The sequence below is a fragment of the Herpailurus yagouaroundi genome, unplaced genomic scaffold (genome assembly GCF_014898765.1).
Source record: "Herpailurus yagouaroundi ecotype Mexico unplaced genomic scaffold, PumYag 141, whole genome shotgun sequence".
Taxonomy (NCBI): Eukaryota; Metazoa; Chordata; class Mammalia; order Carnivora; family Felidae; genus Herpailurus; species Herpailurus yagouaroundi.
The window spans coordinates 51,536,161-51,552,389 of record NW_024412396.1 but is presented as its reverse complement, the minus strand read 5'-3'; the positions used below and the strand labels follow the sequence as shown (position 1 = coordinate 51,552,389).

The window sequence follows — 16,229 nt, the reverse complement described above, 5'->3', positions numbered from 1 at the left end:
TGCTATTGACACAAATGAGGGAATTTATCCTGATTGCAAAAAACAAAACAAAAAAAAAACGTGGAGTCCCTACTTTTCAAAATTCCCCTGCTGAAAAAAGGAGGATACTTCTGGAAATATATGTTCAGAGTGTGGAATAGTTTGTGTGACCAGTGCAAAGCTCCAAACTATTTTCGTTAGTATGTGTGGTATGCGGTAGGGAGAGGATAGTACATTTCAGTAGGATTCCAAGAAAGGGCCATTTCAGTAGAACTTTTTAAGGAACAACAGAGTATACCACTGGAAGTAAACAGGGTTCATTTAGCAGAAAAGGATGATAACAGTCCTTTGGTTGCCAAAGAATAATAGGTGTTCATAGTGGACATTGATTTCTTTTGTAATGTTCCAAAATGTCTGCCGGGTGGGCAGGTTCTGTCATCGTGCTGTCACATTCAGTGGGGATATATCTATTTGCTTATAAAATCATGCTTGTATGGTTTTGTATTCCTGTCAAATGTATGAATATACTTGCTTTTGTTTCCCAATAATTGCTTCCCCATTTTTGTATCATTACGTAGTTATCTTGTGTTCTTTCATGGGATTCTCAAAACCTCTGCTCAGGATCATTCCTTGTAAGTCAGTTTACCCTGTAATCAAAACTTACCTTTTTCCTTTTCTGAAACTGAAAAGCCAGAATGCAGCACATTATCAAGGACTCTTTTGCTATAAAGACGTTATTAGGAAAACTGGCAAAATTTAAATAAAGTCTGTAGACTAGCTATTAGTACAGTACCCTATCGGTTTCCTGATTAGTAATTATTCTGTAGTTATGTAAGATAATATCTTTGTTTTTAAGAGAGACATGATGAATTATGGAGGTACATCATAACTGCAACTGACTCACCAATGGTTCTTGAAGAAAATTCTCCATCATTCTCTCTACACACCACACACACACACACAATTATTTTTTCCTGAGTCAATTGAAAGTAAGTTCTGGGGGCGCCTGGGTGGCGCAGTCGGTTAAGCGTCCGACTTCAGCCAGGTCACGATCTCGCAGTCTGTGAGTTCGAGCCCCGCGTCAGGCTCTGGGCTGATGGCTCAGAGCCTGGAGCCTGTTTCCGATTCTGTGTCTCCCTCTCTCTGCCCCTCCCCCGTTCATGCTCTGTCTCTCTCTGTCCCAAATAAATAAACGTTGAAAAAAAAAAAAAAGAAAGTAAGTTCTGTATATTATCTCCCCTTACTTTTTTCTTAATCAGTGTGGGCACCTGTAACAAAACACCATAGGGGTATGGATACCATATCTATCTTAAACAATAGATATTTGTCAGGGCGCCTAGGTGGCTTGGTCGGGTGTCCAACTTCGGCTCAGGTCATGATCTCGCAGTCCATGGGTTCTGTCCCTGCATCAGCCTCTGAGCTGTTAGCTCAGAGCCTGGAGCCTGCTTTGGATTCTGTCTCCCTCTCTCTCTGCCCCTCCCCGCTCACACTCTGTCTCTCTCTGAAAAATTAAAAAAAAAAATCAGAAAACAATAGATATTTGTCATGGTTCAGGAATTTCAAGATCAAGTTGCTGGCGCATTCAGTTCTTGGTGAGGGCCCTTTTCCTGGCTTGTAGATGGCTGCTTTCTCATTGTGCATTCACAGGGTCATTCTTCAGTGGAGATCTCTGCTTCCAATACTTACAAGGGCATAATCACATCATGGGGTCCCACCCTCATGACCTAATACAAACCTAATTATCTCCCAGAGGCCCCACTTTGAAATTCTGTCACACTGGAGGCTTAGAGCTTCAGTATATAAATGAGGTGGGAAAGAGGGGAGACAAACATTCAACCTATAACAGTCTGCCTATGACCCCTCTAAAATCATGTTCTTGCATGCAAAATACATTCATTCTGCCCCAACAGCCTCAAAAGTCTTAACTCATTCCAGCATCAATTCTAAAGTCTATAATCCAAAGTCTCATCTAAATATCATCTACATCTGATATGGGTGAAACTCAAGACACAGTTTATCCTGAGACAATCATCTTCAGCTGTGAGCTTGTAAAGCCATGTAAATTATGTGCTTCTAAAATGCTATGGTGGGGGCGCCTGGGTGGCGCAGTCGGTTGGGCATCCGACTTCAGCCAGGTCACGATCTCGTGGTCCGTGAGTTCGAGCCCCGCGTCGGGCTCTGGGCTGATGGCTCAGAGCCTGGAGCCTGCTTCCGATTCTGTGTCTCCCTCTCTCTCTGCCCCTCTCCTGTTCATGCTCTGTCTCTCTCTGTCCCAAAAATAAATAAACGTTGAAAAAAAAAATTAAAATGCTATGGTGGGACACAGAGGATAGACATTCCTGTTCCAAAAGGGAGAAATCAGAATGAAGAAAGGAGTAATGGGTCCGAACCAAGTCCAAAATCTAGCAAGGCAGATTCCATGAGATTTTTAAGGCTCAAGAAAAATCCTCCTTGGTTTGATGCTATGCCCCCTGGACCCACTGGGGTTGGGGGGGGGGGTCACTTTCCTCTACCTCTTATGCTTCAGGCTGCCTTTTGGAGTCACTCACCTAGTGAATCTTCTTTTTTTTTTTTCTTTAAGTAGGCTTTATGCCCAGCACAAAGCTTGAACTCACAACCCTGAGATTAAGACCTGAGCTGAGATCAAGAGTCAGACACTTAACCAACTGAGAGGCGCCATCCCCCCACCACCCCTTTTTAAGTAGGTTGCCTATTGGATCTGAAGTGATGGTCCCTCCTTGCCACCTTTGAAACTGAGGAGGGAACCCGACGGTCTCTGAATTGTCTTTGGAGTTATTCTTTTCTTGTCTTGAAAATAGCACATGATCACAGCCAAATAACCCTATGGTCCAGTCCTCTAGGATCTAAGAATTCCTAACAGCCTGTACCACATGGTTTCAAGCATCAAATGGTTCCACAAGGCTTGTTTTGAAATATACAGCAGTCTCCTGCTCTCTTCTACTCTTTTCTCCATCTTCTTTTTGGCATTGACCTCCACATTGCAACGTGCTTATGTTACTGCTTCTTGACTGTTCACATTGGACATTATTTATTGCCTTATTGCTATTAGAAGACTTGCAGTCCCTCTAGGAGAGGATCTTTGTTGGAAAGACTGCAGCAAGAAGTTTGGTGTGACTAGAAGGATAACTGGCATGTGCGGAGGGTGTTGGTGGCAGGGAGACCAGATGGGAAGAGGAGGGCATTGCAATAGTCCACCGAAGGAAGAGGCACTGAGGGCTTTTTAAAATTGAGGAGTAACATACATCTGTTAAGTGCATAAAGTATATCCTGCTCCCTGACTTTTTTAACCTGTGTGTATACTGTGTCTCCAGTACCTCTCTCAAATTGTAGAACATTTCCAGCCTCCTTAAAATGTCCTTGTGCCCCAAAAGAAGGTCTTGAACTAAGGCACAAAAATGCATTACTGGTTCTAGAATGAAGTTAGAAAATGAGGTGGTGCTAAAGATGACTCCAAACTTGGGAGACTGGGTAGACTGGGTGGTGATGCTGTCAACGAGGTGGGTGGTTCAGGGGGAGATTCCAGTTTGCATTAAGGGAGGAGTTAAGAGGGTGAGAGTTCAGCCTTGGACTTGCTGAGTGGGGATGTCCAAGTGGAACTTGGTGGTGGGTGGAAGTGTAAATTTGGAGTTCTGGGGAAAGTTTGGAACTGACATGTGGATTTGTGTATACTCATCAGCATTTGCAGTCTGAGAGCCAGCAAGAAGATGAGAATTCTCTAGAGACGCTATAGAGACCCAAGGTTTTGATGAAAGGCATATGTTGCTTTTATTAATTCTGTTTTTATTAATAGTGCATAAAATCAGTGAGAAAAATTCAGTGTAAACTTTTTTTTTTAAATTTTAATGTTTATTTATTTTTGAGGGAGAGAGAGACACACACACAGAGCACGAACAGGGGAGGGGCAGAGAGGCAGGCAGACACTGAATCCAAAGCAGGCTCCAGGCTCTGAGCTGTCAGCACAGAGCCTGACGTGGGGCTCGAACTCACAGACCGGGAGATCATGACCTGAGCCAAAGTCGGATGCCTAACTGACTGAACCACCCAGGTGCCCCTGGTGTAAACATTTTTAAAACAAAATGATACATAAAAATTCAGTAATGTGTACTCTTTGTTAAAAATGAAAAAATCACATCGGTTCAGAGGGTTATGAGTAGGAAGTATGCTCTCTTCCCACTCCAATTTCTTGTGTCTCCTTCCAGATGATTTTAGTGCATACATATTATGTTTATGGTTTATCTTGATTATTCCTTTCCAGTATTGCTTTGGTTAAGAGTGGCAGCAGTTTAATAAATATGGCTGACAGCCTACAGGCATGTGAACAGTATGGCTTATTAGTTTGATTTTTCCACCCTCCCCTTGTCCTGTAATGTGTTTTATGATGATATGCTTATAATCTCGACTGGAAAAAATTTTTCTTCTTTTGCCTTTTTTTTCTTTTGCATTTTCTTGGAAAAAAATGTTACTGTTCAGGCAAACATCTTAGTAGTCGTTGTAGTACTTAAATCTTCCCTCGATTAATAGTACTAACACTGTCACAACCTTGTCTGCTTAATGTGAGCAGACTAGTAACTTTTTTTAACCTGGAGGTAGTGATAAGCTAGTATTTTTCTTGATTGCCTTGTCGACAGTGTAATTCTCATTAGAATGAATGAAAGCCTTTTAAGAGTTCTCTTGCCTGGTGAATCCAGAGACTAAAATACACTGGAAAAGTTTGTAGCCCATGTTTTCTTTAGCATGGATTTGATCTCCAGTCTAGTTGAGACTAAAAGGTATTAGATGTCGTTTCGAGAAATGTCCTAATGTTAATTGTGCAATCACTGTAACTTGTTTAAACCCTTCTATTACAGGGTACTTATTGTTGAAAGAGCAAAGAGCATAATGTGTATTTTCATTCATTCAACAAACACTTGTAAGGTACCGCTTTCTGTAATACTAATAGTAATAAAAGGAAACATTGCTTAGTACTTACTATTTGTTAGCTCTTAATAAATACTATCCTGAGTGCTAGATGTTTAATAATGAGCAAAATAAACCTGGTGCTTTCCTTTATGGAACATTACACATGTATAAGATAGTAATACTGTCATTTTTATTTGAATCATGTCAAGAAAATTTAGCGTCAGTAGTTGAATTGATTTTCTTCTGAGTTCTAAGACTTTGTCACCTTTATCAGAGGTTTGCATACCAGTTGGCCTGTACATTCTGATCCTGAATGATCAGAGTGACCTGTATTTTTTTTTTTAACTTTTTTTTTTTTTTTTTTTTTTTGAGAGAGTGGGAGCGTGGCAGAGGTGGGGTGGAGACAGAGGATCCCAAGCGGGGTCCGCGCTGACAGCAGCGAGGCCCATGAGGGGCTCGCAAACTTTGAGATCATGACCTGAGCTGAAGTTGAACACTCAACTGACTGAGCCACCTAGGCACCCCCAGAGTGACCCCCAGTGATTTGACTGAGGCTGTTTTCCAAGAGTTACTTAGTTGAATCTCAGTTCCTTAAAATGCAATTAAAGTGACACTGTGATTATAATTACAATATTTAAAAGCAAACTAATGATTTAACTTACTACTTCCTAGACAGTCCAGCCAACAGTATGAATACACTGTGGGTAGTGCTGGTTTGGGTGTGTCTCAAATCAAGGCGGATATCTTTTAAAGAGATACACTCACAGCATTCCTGACATACACACCTGCCACACATTTGTTACTTAGGAGCTCTGAAAATTGTCTTTTTACTAGTATGTTCTATTGCGAGGAAATAGTTTAAACAATTTCAGAGTTAAGAGTTGGGTACTGGTATTAAACACAGTGTTCTTTTAGATATAGTTTTTTATTTTTTATATTTTATTTATTTACTTATTTATTTATTTTTTTAAATGTTTATTTATTTTTGAGAGAGAGAGAGAGAGCACAAGCCAGGCAGGGGCAGAGAGAAAGAGAGGGACAGAGGACCCGAAGCAGACTCTGTGCTGACAGCAGAGAGCCTGATGCAGAGCTTGAACTCATGAACTGTGAGATCATGACCTGAGCTGAAGTCAGACGCTTAACCAACTGAGCCACCCAGGTGCCCTAGATACAGTTTTTAAAAGAGATGATCAGAATATTATTTTATTTTTGTTGTGTTTTAAGTGTTTTTGATTTGTCCAGCTTAAAAAAGTTTTAAGTTTATTTATTTTGAGAGAGACAGAGACAACATGAGAGGGAGAGAGGGAGACAGAATCCCAAGCAGGCCCTGCACTGTCAGTGCAGAGCTCCATGCGAGGCTTGAACTCATGGAACCGTGAGATCATGACCTGAGCTGAAACCTAGTTGGACGCTTAACTGACTGAGCCACCCAGGTGCTCCTGTCCAGGTTTTTAAAAATGTTTATTTATCTTGAGAGAGAGAGAGAACGTGTGAATGGGGAAGGGGCAGAGAGAGAGGGAGAGGAAAAACTCCCAAGTAGGCTCTGAGCTATCACCTCTGAGCCCAGTGTGGGGCTCCATCTCACAACTTTGAGAAGAGGACCTGAGCTGAAACCAAGAGTAGGACGCTCAGCTGACTAAGCCACCCAGGTGCCCCTGCTTTGCCCAGTTTAGTAACTTGTTTATATGTTATATTGTTAATTTTTAAACAATCTCCTGTCTTCAGTTATTGGCTCATTTCTAGCTATTCTATTCTAAACACATTGCAGCCTTGCTCCTGCATAAAACTTTCAGTAGTAAACATCCACACAAACTTCTACCCCTTTGGGGAAGAGATTGATGAAGATCTATATCAGTTTTACAATTAGTTTTCACAAGTTTCTTTAGGCCATCAAATGGAAGCAGTACCATCAGATTCTAAGTATCATGCCTATTTGAATGCTGTTCCTTTGTTAAGAACGAGTTTTTATTTTCCAGCTGTTCTAGCTTGCAGCATTCAGATAGCTTCCCCAAATTAATATTATCGGTATGAAATATTCTAAAATATATTTAACCCCTGGATCAAGTTGCCTGAGAGGCCAAGAAAGAATCTTTTATTCCTTTGGGACTTTTCATAACTCTAGTACAGTGCTCAATTGAAAATGTGTTCCTGATAAATTGTGAATGACCATCCTCACTGTAATTGGCTGTTTCATAGTTAAGATTAAAGTTAACACACAGGGGTGCCTGGGTGGCTCAGGCAGTTTAGTGTACGACTCTTGATTTCAGCTTGGGTCATGATCTCATGGTTTGGTTTGTGAGCTCAAGCATTCTCTCTCTGTCAAAATAAATAAACTTAAAAAAAAAAAAAGTTAACACACAAACTCCTCCGATGAGATTTTTCTATAAAACAAGATTTCCATTAAGATTGACCAAAAAGTGGGGTGCCTGGGTGGCTCAGCCGGTTAAGTGTCTGACTTCGGCTCAGGTCATGATCTCACGGTTCATGGTTCAAGCCCCGCGTCAGGCTCTGTGCTGACAGCTCAGAGCCTGGAGCCTGCTTCAGATTCTGTGTCTCCCTCTCTTGTGCCCCTTCCCTGCTCATATGCTGTCTCTGTCTGTCTCAAAAATAAACAAACATTAAAAGAAAATTAAAAAAAAAAAAAATTGACCAAAAAGTAAAAAGCTTTGAGGCATGAGATCAAAAGTACAGTAGCTTGGTATTTTATATTAAAATTCAAGTGTCCCAAAGGATTAAACCAGGGATAATCTTAGAGTGGAAATGGGTACTTAGTTGAAGATGAAGGGGTCAGAATGATTTCATGACAGTTGCTGACCATTCTTAACTGTTTTTCCCTTGTGTTGCATTTCACTTTCTACTTCTGTACATTGCTGGACCACTCTTATGTAAGCATTTTACTTTTGTGCATAATTTATTTGTGTTACCACAACAAAGGCTGTTAATAAACCACGTGTTTCCCATAGGAACCTAGTACTGGTCATTATTTGGAATACTATGGCTGGTGGCTTTAAGACTATACAGCAGTAAAACACTATAAATAGTTTATTCTAGGACTGATCTACTTTGACCGCTTCATTTGTAAGTTAATATACTATTTTTCAGGACAGGCTTTTTCTTTGTTGATTTATTTTTTAATTTGCTCTATTAGAACAAAGGAAATTATACATGCTCCAACCATAGCATTTTAGGATCTATTTCATAAAATCAAATAATGATAGAAATAAGCATTAAGCATTGTTCTTGGGCACTTCCTTCTCCCTCTGTTTTTCTTTGTTTGCTGTTTATCTAAAGTATATATAACTTACAATATTTCTGTTGAAAAAAATTATGCCCTGCTTAGATCTTAGTGGATTTATTTTTACTAGTAGAGAATTCTGAAGTTATGCAAGTCTGTAAGGACTTAGAGCTTAATCTTTCTCTTACTGGGATTGAAATAAACATTTTTAAACTCCCTTTTAGGTCCATCATGTTACACAAAATGGAGGACTTTACAAAAAACCGTTTAATGAAGCTTTTGAAGAAACACCGATGCTGGTCGCTGTGCTTACTTATGTGGGGTATGGTGTACTCACTCTCTTTGGATATCTCCGAGATTTCTTGAGGCATTGGAGAATTGAAAAGTGTCATCATGCAACAGAAAGAAAAGAACAACAGGTAATTGTTAAGAGTCTTTGATTCTATAAATGGAAGCCTTTTATAGAGATCTTGGTATTTTCACTCATTATTTCTTTAGAGATCTGGGGACACATTAAAATAAAAATATTCCAGATGAAGTTAAATGAAAGCATTTCACAAAGGAAGTGGAAAACAAGGTTAAGGCATGGAGAAATCAAGGTCTTTAAGATATTTCTAATTTAGTCATCACAAGAATTTATTCCTGTTTGATGGATGAGAAAGCTAAAATTCACAAGTTAAAATAACATTTCCTAAGACACTTCGTGTCAGAGCTGGTACACAGACACAGGTCTGTGAAGTGCCAGAAGCCATGTTCTTTCTGTTCGTGGTACTGTGCTGTATCCCAAGTTGTGGCTCCATTCGTCTGAGAAGATGAAGTTCTGGAGAACTCATGATGTGTTTTCTCATAGACACATTGTACATAGATGTTTGGCTCACAGATCAGCTCCTCTCCCCAAACAAGTCTGTAAACAGAATGTGGTTGAGCTCTGTTCATGGTAGAAAAACAATCTTGTTTGAGTAATTGTAAACAGAGATAATAATGGTGGTCTCTGGGAGGAAAGACCTCACTTCACTTTTCTCTCTATACTCCTTTGCACCTCTAGAGTTCTGTACAGTATGCATGTATTGCCGATTCTCAAAAATCAGCCAAATTAAGGTGAAAAATGCCTGGTATTTCTAAAAACAAACTTGTTTGTTCTTGGCATGTGAAGTATGCAGAGGTTGTCCTCTAACCCAAGGAATATTTAGATTAGAGATAGATTAGGTAGATAGATTAGATTTAGATTAGAGATAGATTATAGAAGGGCTTCAGAAATTAGATTTTATTGGTCCATCATACTTCTCACTTTTGTGGGGTTTTAGAGGAGAGAGGCGGATGTGGTGGCAGCAAGGTCACCACTGAGAGAGGAGCCATTAGACACTGGGCATGGATGGTGGTCCCGTGGGGGGAGGGACGGGGGCATCCAGAAATGTGGGCAAAGAAGGGACGTCATCAGCTGCTAGAAAGCCAAAACCAGTCTGTATGGAATTGAGGATTCTGGTCCTGGGAGAACCCAGAACCCAGGCTGTCTTCTCTCTCATGTCAGTCATTCTGCATCCTCCCCAGCACCAGAACCACAAGTTGGCCATCCTTCACTGCGCTGAAAGGCCTACAGTTCACTTCATCAAGAAGGTATTTCTTGAATACCTAATGCAAGCAAAGCCCTGCACTCAGAAGTTTGGTCCAGTAGGCAAAACTCGTTGTATGGTATTGCTGTTACTTATTTATGGGCCAGTATCTTCCTATTAGACTGAGTTGATGGTGGTTGTCACTGATGGGAGCTAACGTTTGCTTCACATAGCCACATTCAAAAATCTTTGTCTACAGGGACCTCTCCTAGTGTGGACATACTTCAAAGACCTACTAACTAACATGTAGAGGTGGGTGTGGGGGTACTGGTTTTGATGTGGAGAGTATTCCAGGCTGAGGGGATGGGGTGGGCAAGGGTATGAGGAATGTTTGGGAGCAGCTGGGTTTTGGCTGTATGAGAGATTGTGGTTTGAATGTCAAGCTAAGAACTTTCTGGGCAGTGAGGAGTCTGGGCAGTTTTTGAGCAGGGGAGTGGCCGGAGAGTTTGCATAGCTGGTGTTGTGTCATGGTGTGATAAAGAATGAATGGGGTTGCATCAGAATTACTTTGTAAAAGAGTACATCACGTTTCGAACTTGTTCTGTGTTTTCAGAGGGTGAATTGACTCTTGAGTATTGGGGCTGCCTGTGTGTACTTGACCTTTGTGTTAAGGAGTCAGAACACATAGATTTTATTAAGTAGTTTCTAATTCTGTTGAGGAAACATAAACTCTTCAGATTTAATGGGTCTTTGCAAAGCACTATACACGTAAATAGTGTCTGAATTGTATGCAGATGTAGAACAAAAAAATAGCTGACTAGCATTGAATTAATCAGGAAATAATTGTAGGAGGAAGTAATAGGAAATATGTGGGACAGAGGGGGGACATTTGCTTTTACGGTTTAGAGGACTGTACTAATTTGTTTGAATTCTTTCAATAGGATTTTCACAGTAGATAACATTAACAGTTAAAACAGTTGAATTCTGCCATTTTCTTTTCTTTCTTTCTTTTTTTAATCTTTATTTATTTTTGAGAGAAAGACAGTGTGAGCAGGGGAGGAGCAGAGAGAGGGAGACACAGAATCCGAAGCAGGCTCCAGGCCCTGAGCTGTCAGCACAGAACCCAAGGTGGGGCTCTAACTCACGAACCGTGAGATCATGACCTGAGCTGAAGTCGGACACTTAACCGACTGAGCCACCCAGGCGCCCCGAATTCTGCCATTTTCTTATCAAAGTTTAGCTTTTAGAGGGAAAGGAAGATCATTCAGCCCTATGGTAGAGCATGTTTATTTCCTGATACTGGATTAGATGTAGTGAGAGGGATATGCAGAGTTTTAAGTGTTACATTGGAAGAAGTGAGGGAAAGTGCTTGGGATCATAAAATGCAAATCTAATGTTGCCACTTCCTCATTTCACTGAGTGAATGGTGTTTATAACTGCCTCCTTACTTTCTTCCCCATTCCATTATAAAAGAGAGTCCATTTTAACTATTTATGCTAGTTCTTTATATGTTGCTTTGGGTAGAACTGAATCCCATGGCCCCAACTAATGAGTTAGCATGACTTTGTTCTATTCTATGTAAATTGTAAAAAAAAAAAAAAAAAATTCTTTGAATTCTTTACTGCTTGATCCTCTCCTATTAGTGTTATTTTGGAGGAGAATGTTGTTTTTCCCAGTCTGTAGTCTGTTTCTTTTTTATGTGAGATGAAGCTACTAGTCCTCTAGAAACATGTATGTGATTAGATATAGCAAAAGGTTGAATTTAAAACATTCCAGTATCTAGACAAGAAATACCTAAGAAATTTAAGGATCAAATCATGGTAGGTAGTTCCCATACAACTTACCAAACTTAATATTTTGCCTGCCTCTACGGTTTGTTTATGATCAAATATTCAAAAATGGGAAGGATAGGATATTGGGAAGGGACATTATTTATCCACATCCTGATATGTTTAATTTTCAAGATACAAAAGAAGAAAATTATTTGAAATAGATTAATAGAAATTCCTGGAAGTATTTTATTCTTGACCTTCCTCAAAAAGTAGTTTACTAAGAATATTCTGATGGTTGCCATTGTAGCAGTATCTTTGGAAACTATTAATGTCATATAGTTGCTTGATGTATTAAGCTGAGGGATTATCAGTTGGTTTGTCTTTTTTCGTTCTGTGGACTTACAAAGAGCTCTACTTTCCATTGTTTTGTGGTGTGTGTGGACCCCCGGACAGCAGTCATCTATTTTTTTTTAAATAGCCTCATTGAGATAAAATTTATATACCATAAAGGTCACCTGTTTAAAACATATAATTCAGTTAATTTTAGCATTACAGTTGACCCTTGAAAAATGTGGAGGTTAGGGGTGCCGACACCCCCCACATGCCGTTGAAAATTTATGTATACTTTTGACTCCCCCAAAACTTAACTAATACTCTTCAGTTGACCTGAAGTTTTGCTGATAACATAAACAGTCGATTAACACATATTTTGTAAGTTATATGTATCATACTGTATTCTTTTTTTTTTTTTAAGTTTATTTATTTATTTTGAGACAGAGTACCAGCAGGGGAGGGGCAGAGAGCAAGAGAAAAGAAAGAGGATGCCAAGCGGCAGTGCAGAGCCCAATGCAGGCTTGAACTCAAGAACCATGAGATGATGACCTGAGCCAAATCCAACAGTCGGACGGACATTCAAGTGACTGGGACACTCAACTGACTGAGCCACCCAGGCACCCCTACCTTTTATTTTCTTTTTTAAGTAATCTCTACACCCAAGGTGGGGCTTGAATTTACAACCCTGAGACCAAGATTACCTGCTCCACCAACTGAGCCAGCCAGGTGCCCCTTATATACTGTATTCTTACAATAAAGTAAGCTAGAGAAAAAATATTAAGAAAATTATAAGGAAGAGAAAATACATTTATAATACTGTACTGTATTTATTAGAAAAAAATCTGCGTATAGATGGACCTGCAAAGTTCAAACCCCTATTGTTCAAGGGTCAAATGTATTTTCAGAAGTGTGCAGCCAGCACCATAATCTAGTTTTAGAACATTTTTATCATCTGAAAAAGAAACCCCATAGCTGTTAGCAGTCACTTATTACTCCCCCTTATCACCCTAGGCAACCACTGATCTACTTTCTGTTTCTAGATGTTTCATATGAATGGGATCATACAATGTGTGATTATTTGTGTCTGCCTTCTTTTACTTGGCGTAATGTTTTTTGAGGGTCATCCATGTTGTAGTATGCTTCAGTAATTCATTTCTTTTTATTGCTGAATCATCTTCCACTGTATAGAAGTCATCTATTTGTATTTACTCTAGGGATTTCTCACTAGTACCAAGCTGTATCCCAGATAAACCTTTTCAAAGAGTTTTGTAGTAGATTACCACCTTATCCTTTTGCACTAGTGACATTAGTAGGTTTGCAAAAGTTTCCCTGTCACCTTTTGGGCTTTTTTGTTTGGAGCAACAGTGTAGCTTTTTAAAATTTAATTTTATTATTATTATTATTTTAATGTTTTATTTATTTTTGAGAGAGAGAGAGACAGCACGAGTGGGGGAGGAACAGAGAGAGGGAGACGCAGAATCTGAAGCAGGCTCCAGGCTCCAAGCACAGAGCCCGACGTGAGGCTCAAACTCATGAACATCAAGTTCAAACAGCGCATGAAGGCTGTTTGTACTTTACCATTGCCACTCACCTGCCAGTTAAGTATTTTTTGATTTGTCTGAGCAAGTATCCCTTTAGAGTACTTGTTATATTGTATTATAACTTCATTTGTGTGCCACTCCGCTCCACTAAGAGATCCTTAGGAGTGGAAAGGTTGTGTCTTACTCATTTTTATTCCTAATGCCTACCTTAGTGCCTGGAAAGGACAGCTCAGTAAATGTTTGTTCAGTGACTGAGCAAACAAGTATTAGGTTGGCCTGACTAAAGTCCTTTCACAGTGACTAAATTAAGAAGGAGGAGGAAGAGGAGAGTGAGGATGTGGAGTGGGGATGGGGGACAGGCTGGGGGAGGGGGAGGGTAGGAGTAGTGGGGGTATTGTAGTTTGTGGAGAGAACTGTCTTGTTTTTTAATATATCCTGAGTCTGGCAGAAGTATTCAGCAAAAGGCATTGGAAGGAAGGAAGGAAGGAAGGGAGGGAGGGAGGGAGGGAGGGAGGGAGGGATAAGTCATCTATTTTAACCCTGTCCTAGAATATTTAAACTGTAGGAGATATTTTTGGGAACAGACACTCTTGTTGCCTAAACTGGAACCCTGAATAGTTACCCTGTTCCGTCCCCATTCTTGCTTCATTGCTAAGCTGCAGGGAGTTTGGTTAGTGGCCTTTCAGTTCTTTTCACCGAACCTTCTAACTGTAGTCAAGCTTCTACCCTGGCCAGGAGTCCTTCTCTTCTGCCGTTCTGTCCCACCAGCTTTTGGTCTCTAACATCCCTCACTGTGGCAACTTTCCTGTCACTCTGTGTAAGTCTGTTCCTGTCTCAGGGACTGAGGTGTTGTCTCATCGGAACAATGAGGAGTGGTGAGCTCCTTGATCTTGACAGTCTCTGCCCTCCCAGCCACACCCTGGCTGCCCAGAGCTCTACTTCACTTGAGCCTGCAACCGTTTTGGGTTTGGTAACCCTTCCAATAAATGGGACCAGACTGTCTTAAGCGTTTTCTGATGTTTATATAGTAAAACAAAAATAGTGCTCTTTCTTCTAATAAAAATTTGTCTGTGATGGAGTATTTCTCTCAGGTGTTTGAGTTAATACTTTTAACATTAATGTGCAGTATTTAGAAAGGGTTTAAAGAAATGAGATCAAGGGGCGCCTGGGTGGCGCAGTCGGTTAAGCGTACGACTTCAGCCAGGTCACGATCTTGCGGTCCGTGAGTTCGAGCCCTGCGTCGGGCTCTGGGCTGATGGCTCGGAGCCTGGAGCCTGTTTCCGATTCTGTGTCTCCCTCTCTCTCTGCCCCTCCCCCGTTCATGCTCTGTCTCTCTCTGTCCCAAAAATAAATAAAACGTTGAAAAAAAAAAAAAAAAAAGAAATGAGATCAAGAAGAGTTTGTACTGTTTACCCTATTTGATGTGAATGGACAAAGATTGGAAACAGCTCCCCGTTCCCCCAATCCTACTTTGGGAAATAAATGCATGGTGAATGACAGCCAAGGGAAAGTCCCAAATTAGAATTTGGATGTCTTTGTTCCAGTTTTCATTCACTTAGTATTCTTGTTGGAAGAAGAGACTATCAAAAAGGATACATTATTTAAGTAGTAAATTTCCAATTATGATAGACACATTATTTATGGATATTTTCTCAAGGAAATGTAAATGTTAGGGCAATTGTGAAAGAGATGGTATCGGGTACTGCACATTCCAGAGAGTACTTTCTGACTCTGCTCAGCTTTATTTAAGATTTTATCTACTGTGAGGCTTACTTATTAGTTACTTTATAGTCCAATGTCCTAGAAGGTTAATTATAAAATTTTATGAAGTCTTTTTTAGCAATAAAAATCTTACACAATAAGGCTTAAGCTTTGCATGTTTCTAATTAGCTTATTTAACAGATTAATTTAGATTGACACCAAGTCCAGATCTCCGGGCTAGAAGTTCAACAGTTTGCTAACTGTAGTATAGTTTTCTTTTTATTTGGATTACCCCTTATCCTCAGGAGTCCAGTTGCTCTAATGTGGTCTGATCATGTGGTCATATCACATCAGTCATAACATTATGCATTCATTTTAGCTCCAGCCAGACTATTTTTTTATAGACTTAATTTTTAGTGCATCTTATTTCAGGGAAGAAGGGAGGGCTTTAAGTCCCTCATCATGGGAATTCATCACGAGAATCTTTTTTTCAAACTCCCATCCAAGGAAAGAAACCTGAGATAGGTGTCTTTCCATATAAGCAAACTTTTAGTCTTTCTTGCTTATCATTTTTCTTTGGATATATTTCACTTTGATTTTAAAAATATGCAGAGGATGGAATTTTAATTTCAGAATTATTATTTTTTGTTTAAAACTGAAATTACAGTGGTTTTTTTTTTTTTTAAGTTTAATTTATTTTGAGAGACAGAGAGAGAGCATGAGTAGGGGAGGGGCAGAGAGAGAGAATCCCAAACAGGCTTCACGCTGTCAGCACAGAGCCAGACAAGGGGTTCAAATCCGTGAACAATGAGATCATGACCTGAGCCAAAACCAAGAGTTTTGAATGCTTAACCAACCAAGCCTCCCAGGTGCCCTTAAAATTACAGTGTTTTTATTAAAAAAAATTTTTTTTTAATGTTTTTATTTATATTTGAGAGAAAGAGAGAGACAGAGACAGAATCAGAAGCAGGCTCCAGGCTCTGAGCTGTCAGCACAGAGCCCGACGTGGGGCTTGAACTGAACCGTGAGATCATGACCTGAGCCGAACTCGACTGAGCCGCCCAGGTGCCCCAAGACCTACTTTATTAAGTTAAGTTCTTTGACTCTACGTTCATGCAGTCAGATGATTATTTACAACAATTTCATATAGGTTAGCCATCAAAGCCAAGTGGTTTTTACCTGATTAAGAGTTGTTTTA

The 16,229-nt window shown here is 40.0% G+C and overlaps 1 protein-coding gene across 1 annotated transcript in view; it reads left to right on the top strand.

Moving 5' to 3' along the window:
• SPTLC2 (serine palmitoyltransferase long chain base subunit 2) overlaps window positions 1-16,229 on the top strand; it is a 103,805-nt gene that overhangs the window by 20,052 nt on the left and 67,524 nt on the right. Inside the window, exon 2 of the mRNA XM_040477856.1 lies at window positions 8,359-8,553. Within this exon, the coding sequence (XP_040333790.1) occupies window positions 8,359-8,553 (195 nt within the window). The remainder of the gene's footprint in view (window positions 1-8,358; window positions 8,554-16,229) is intronic.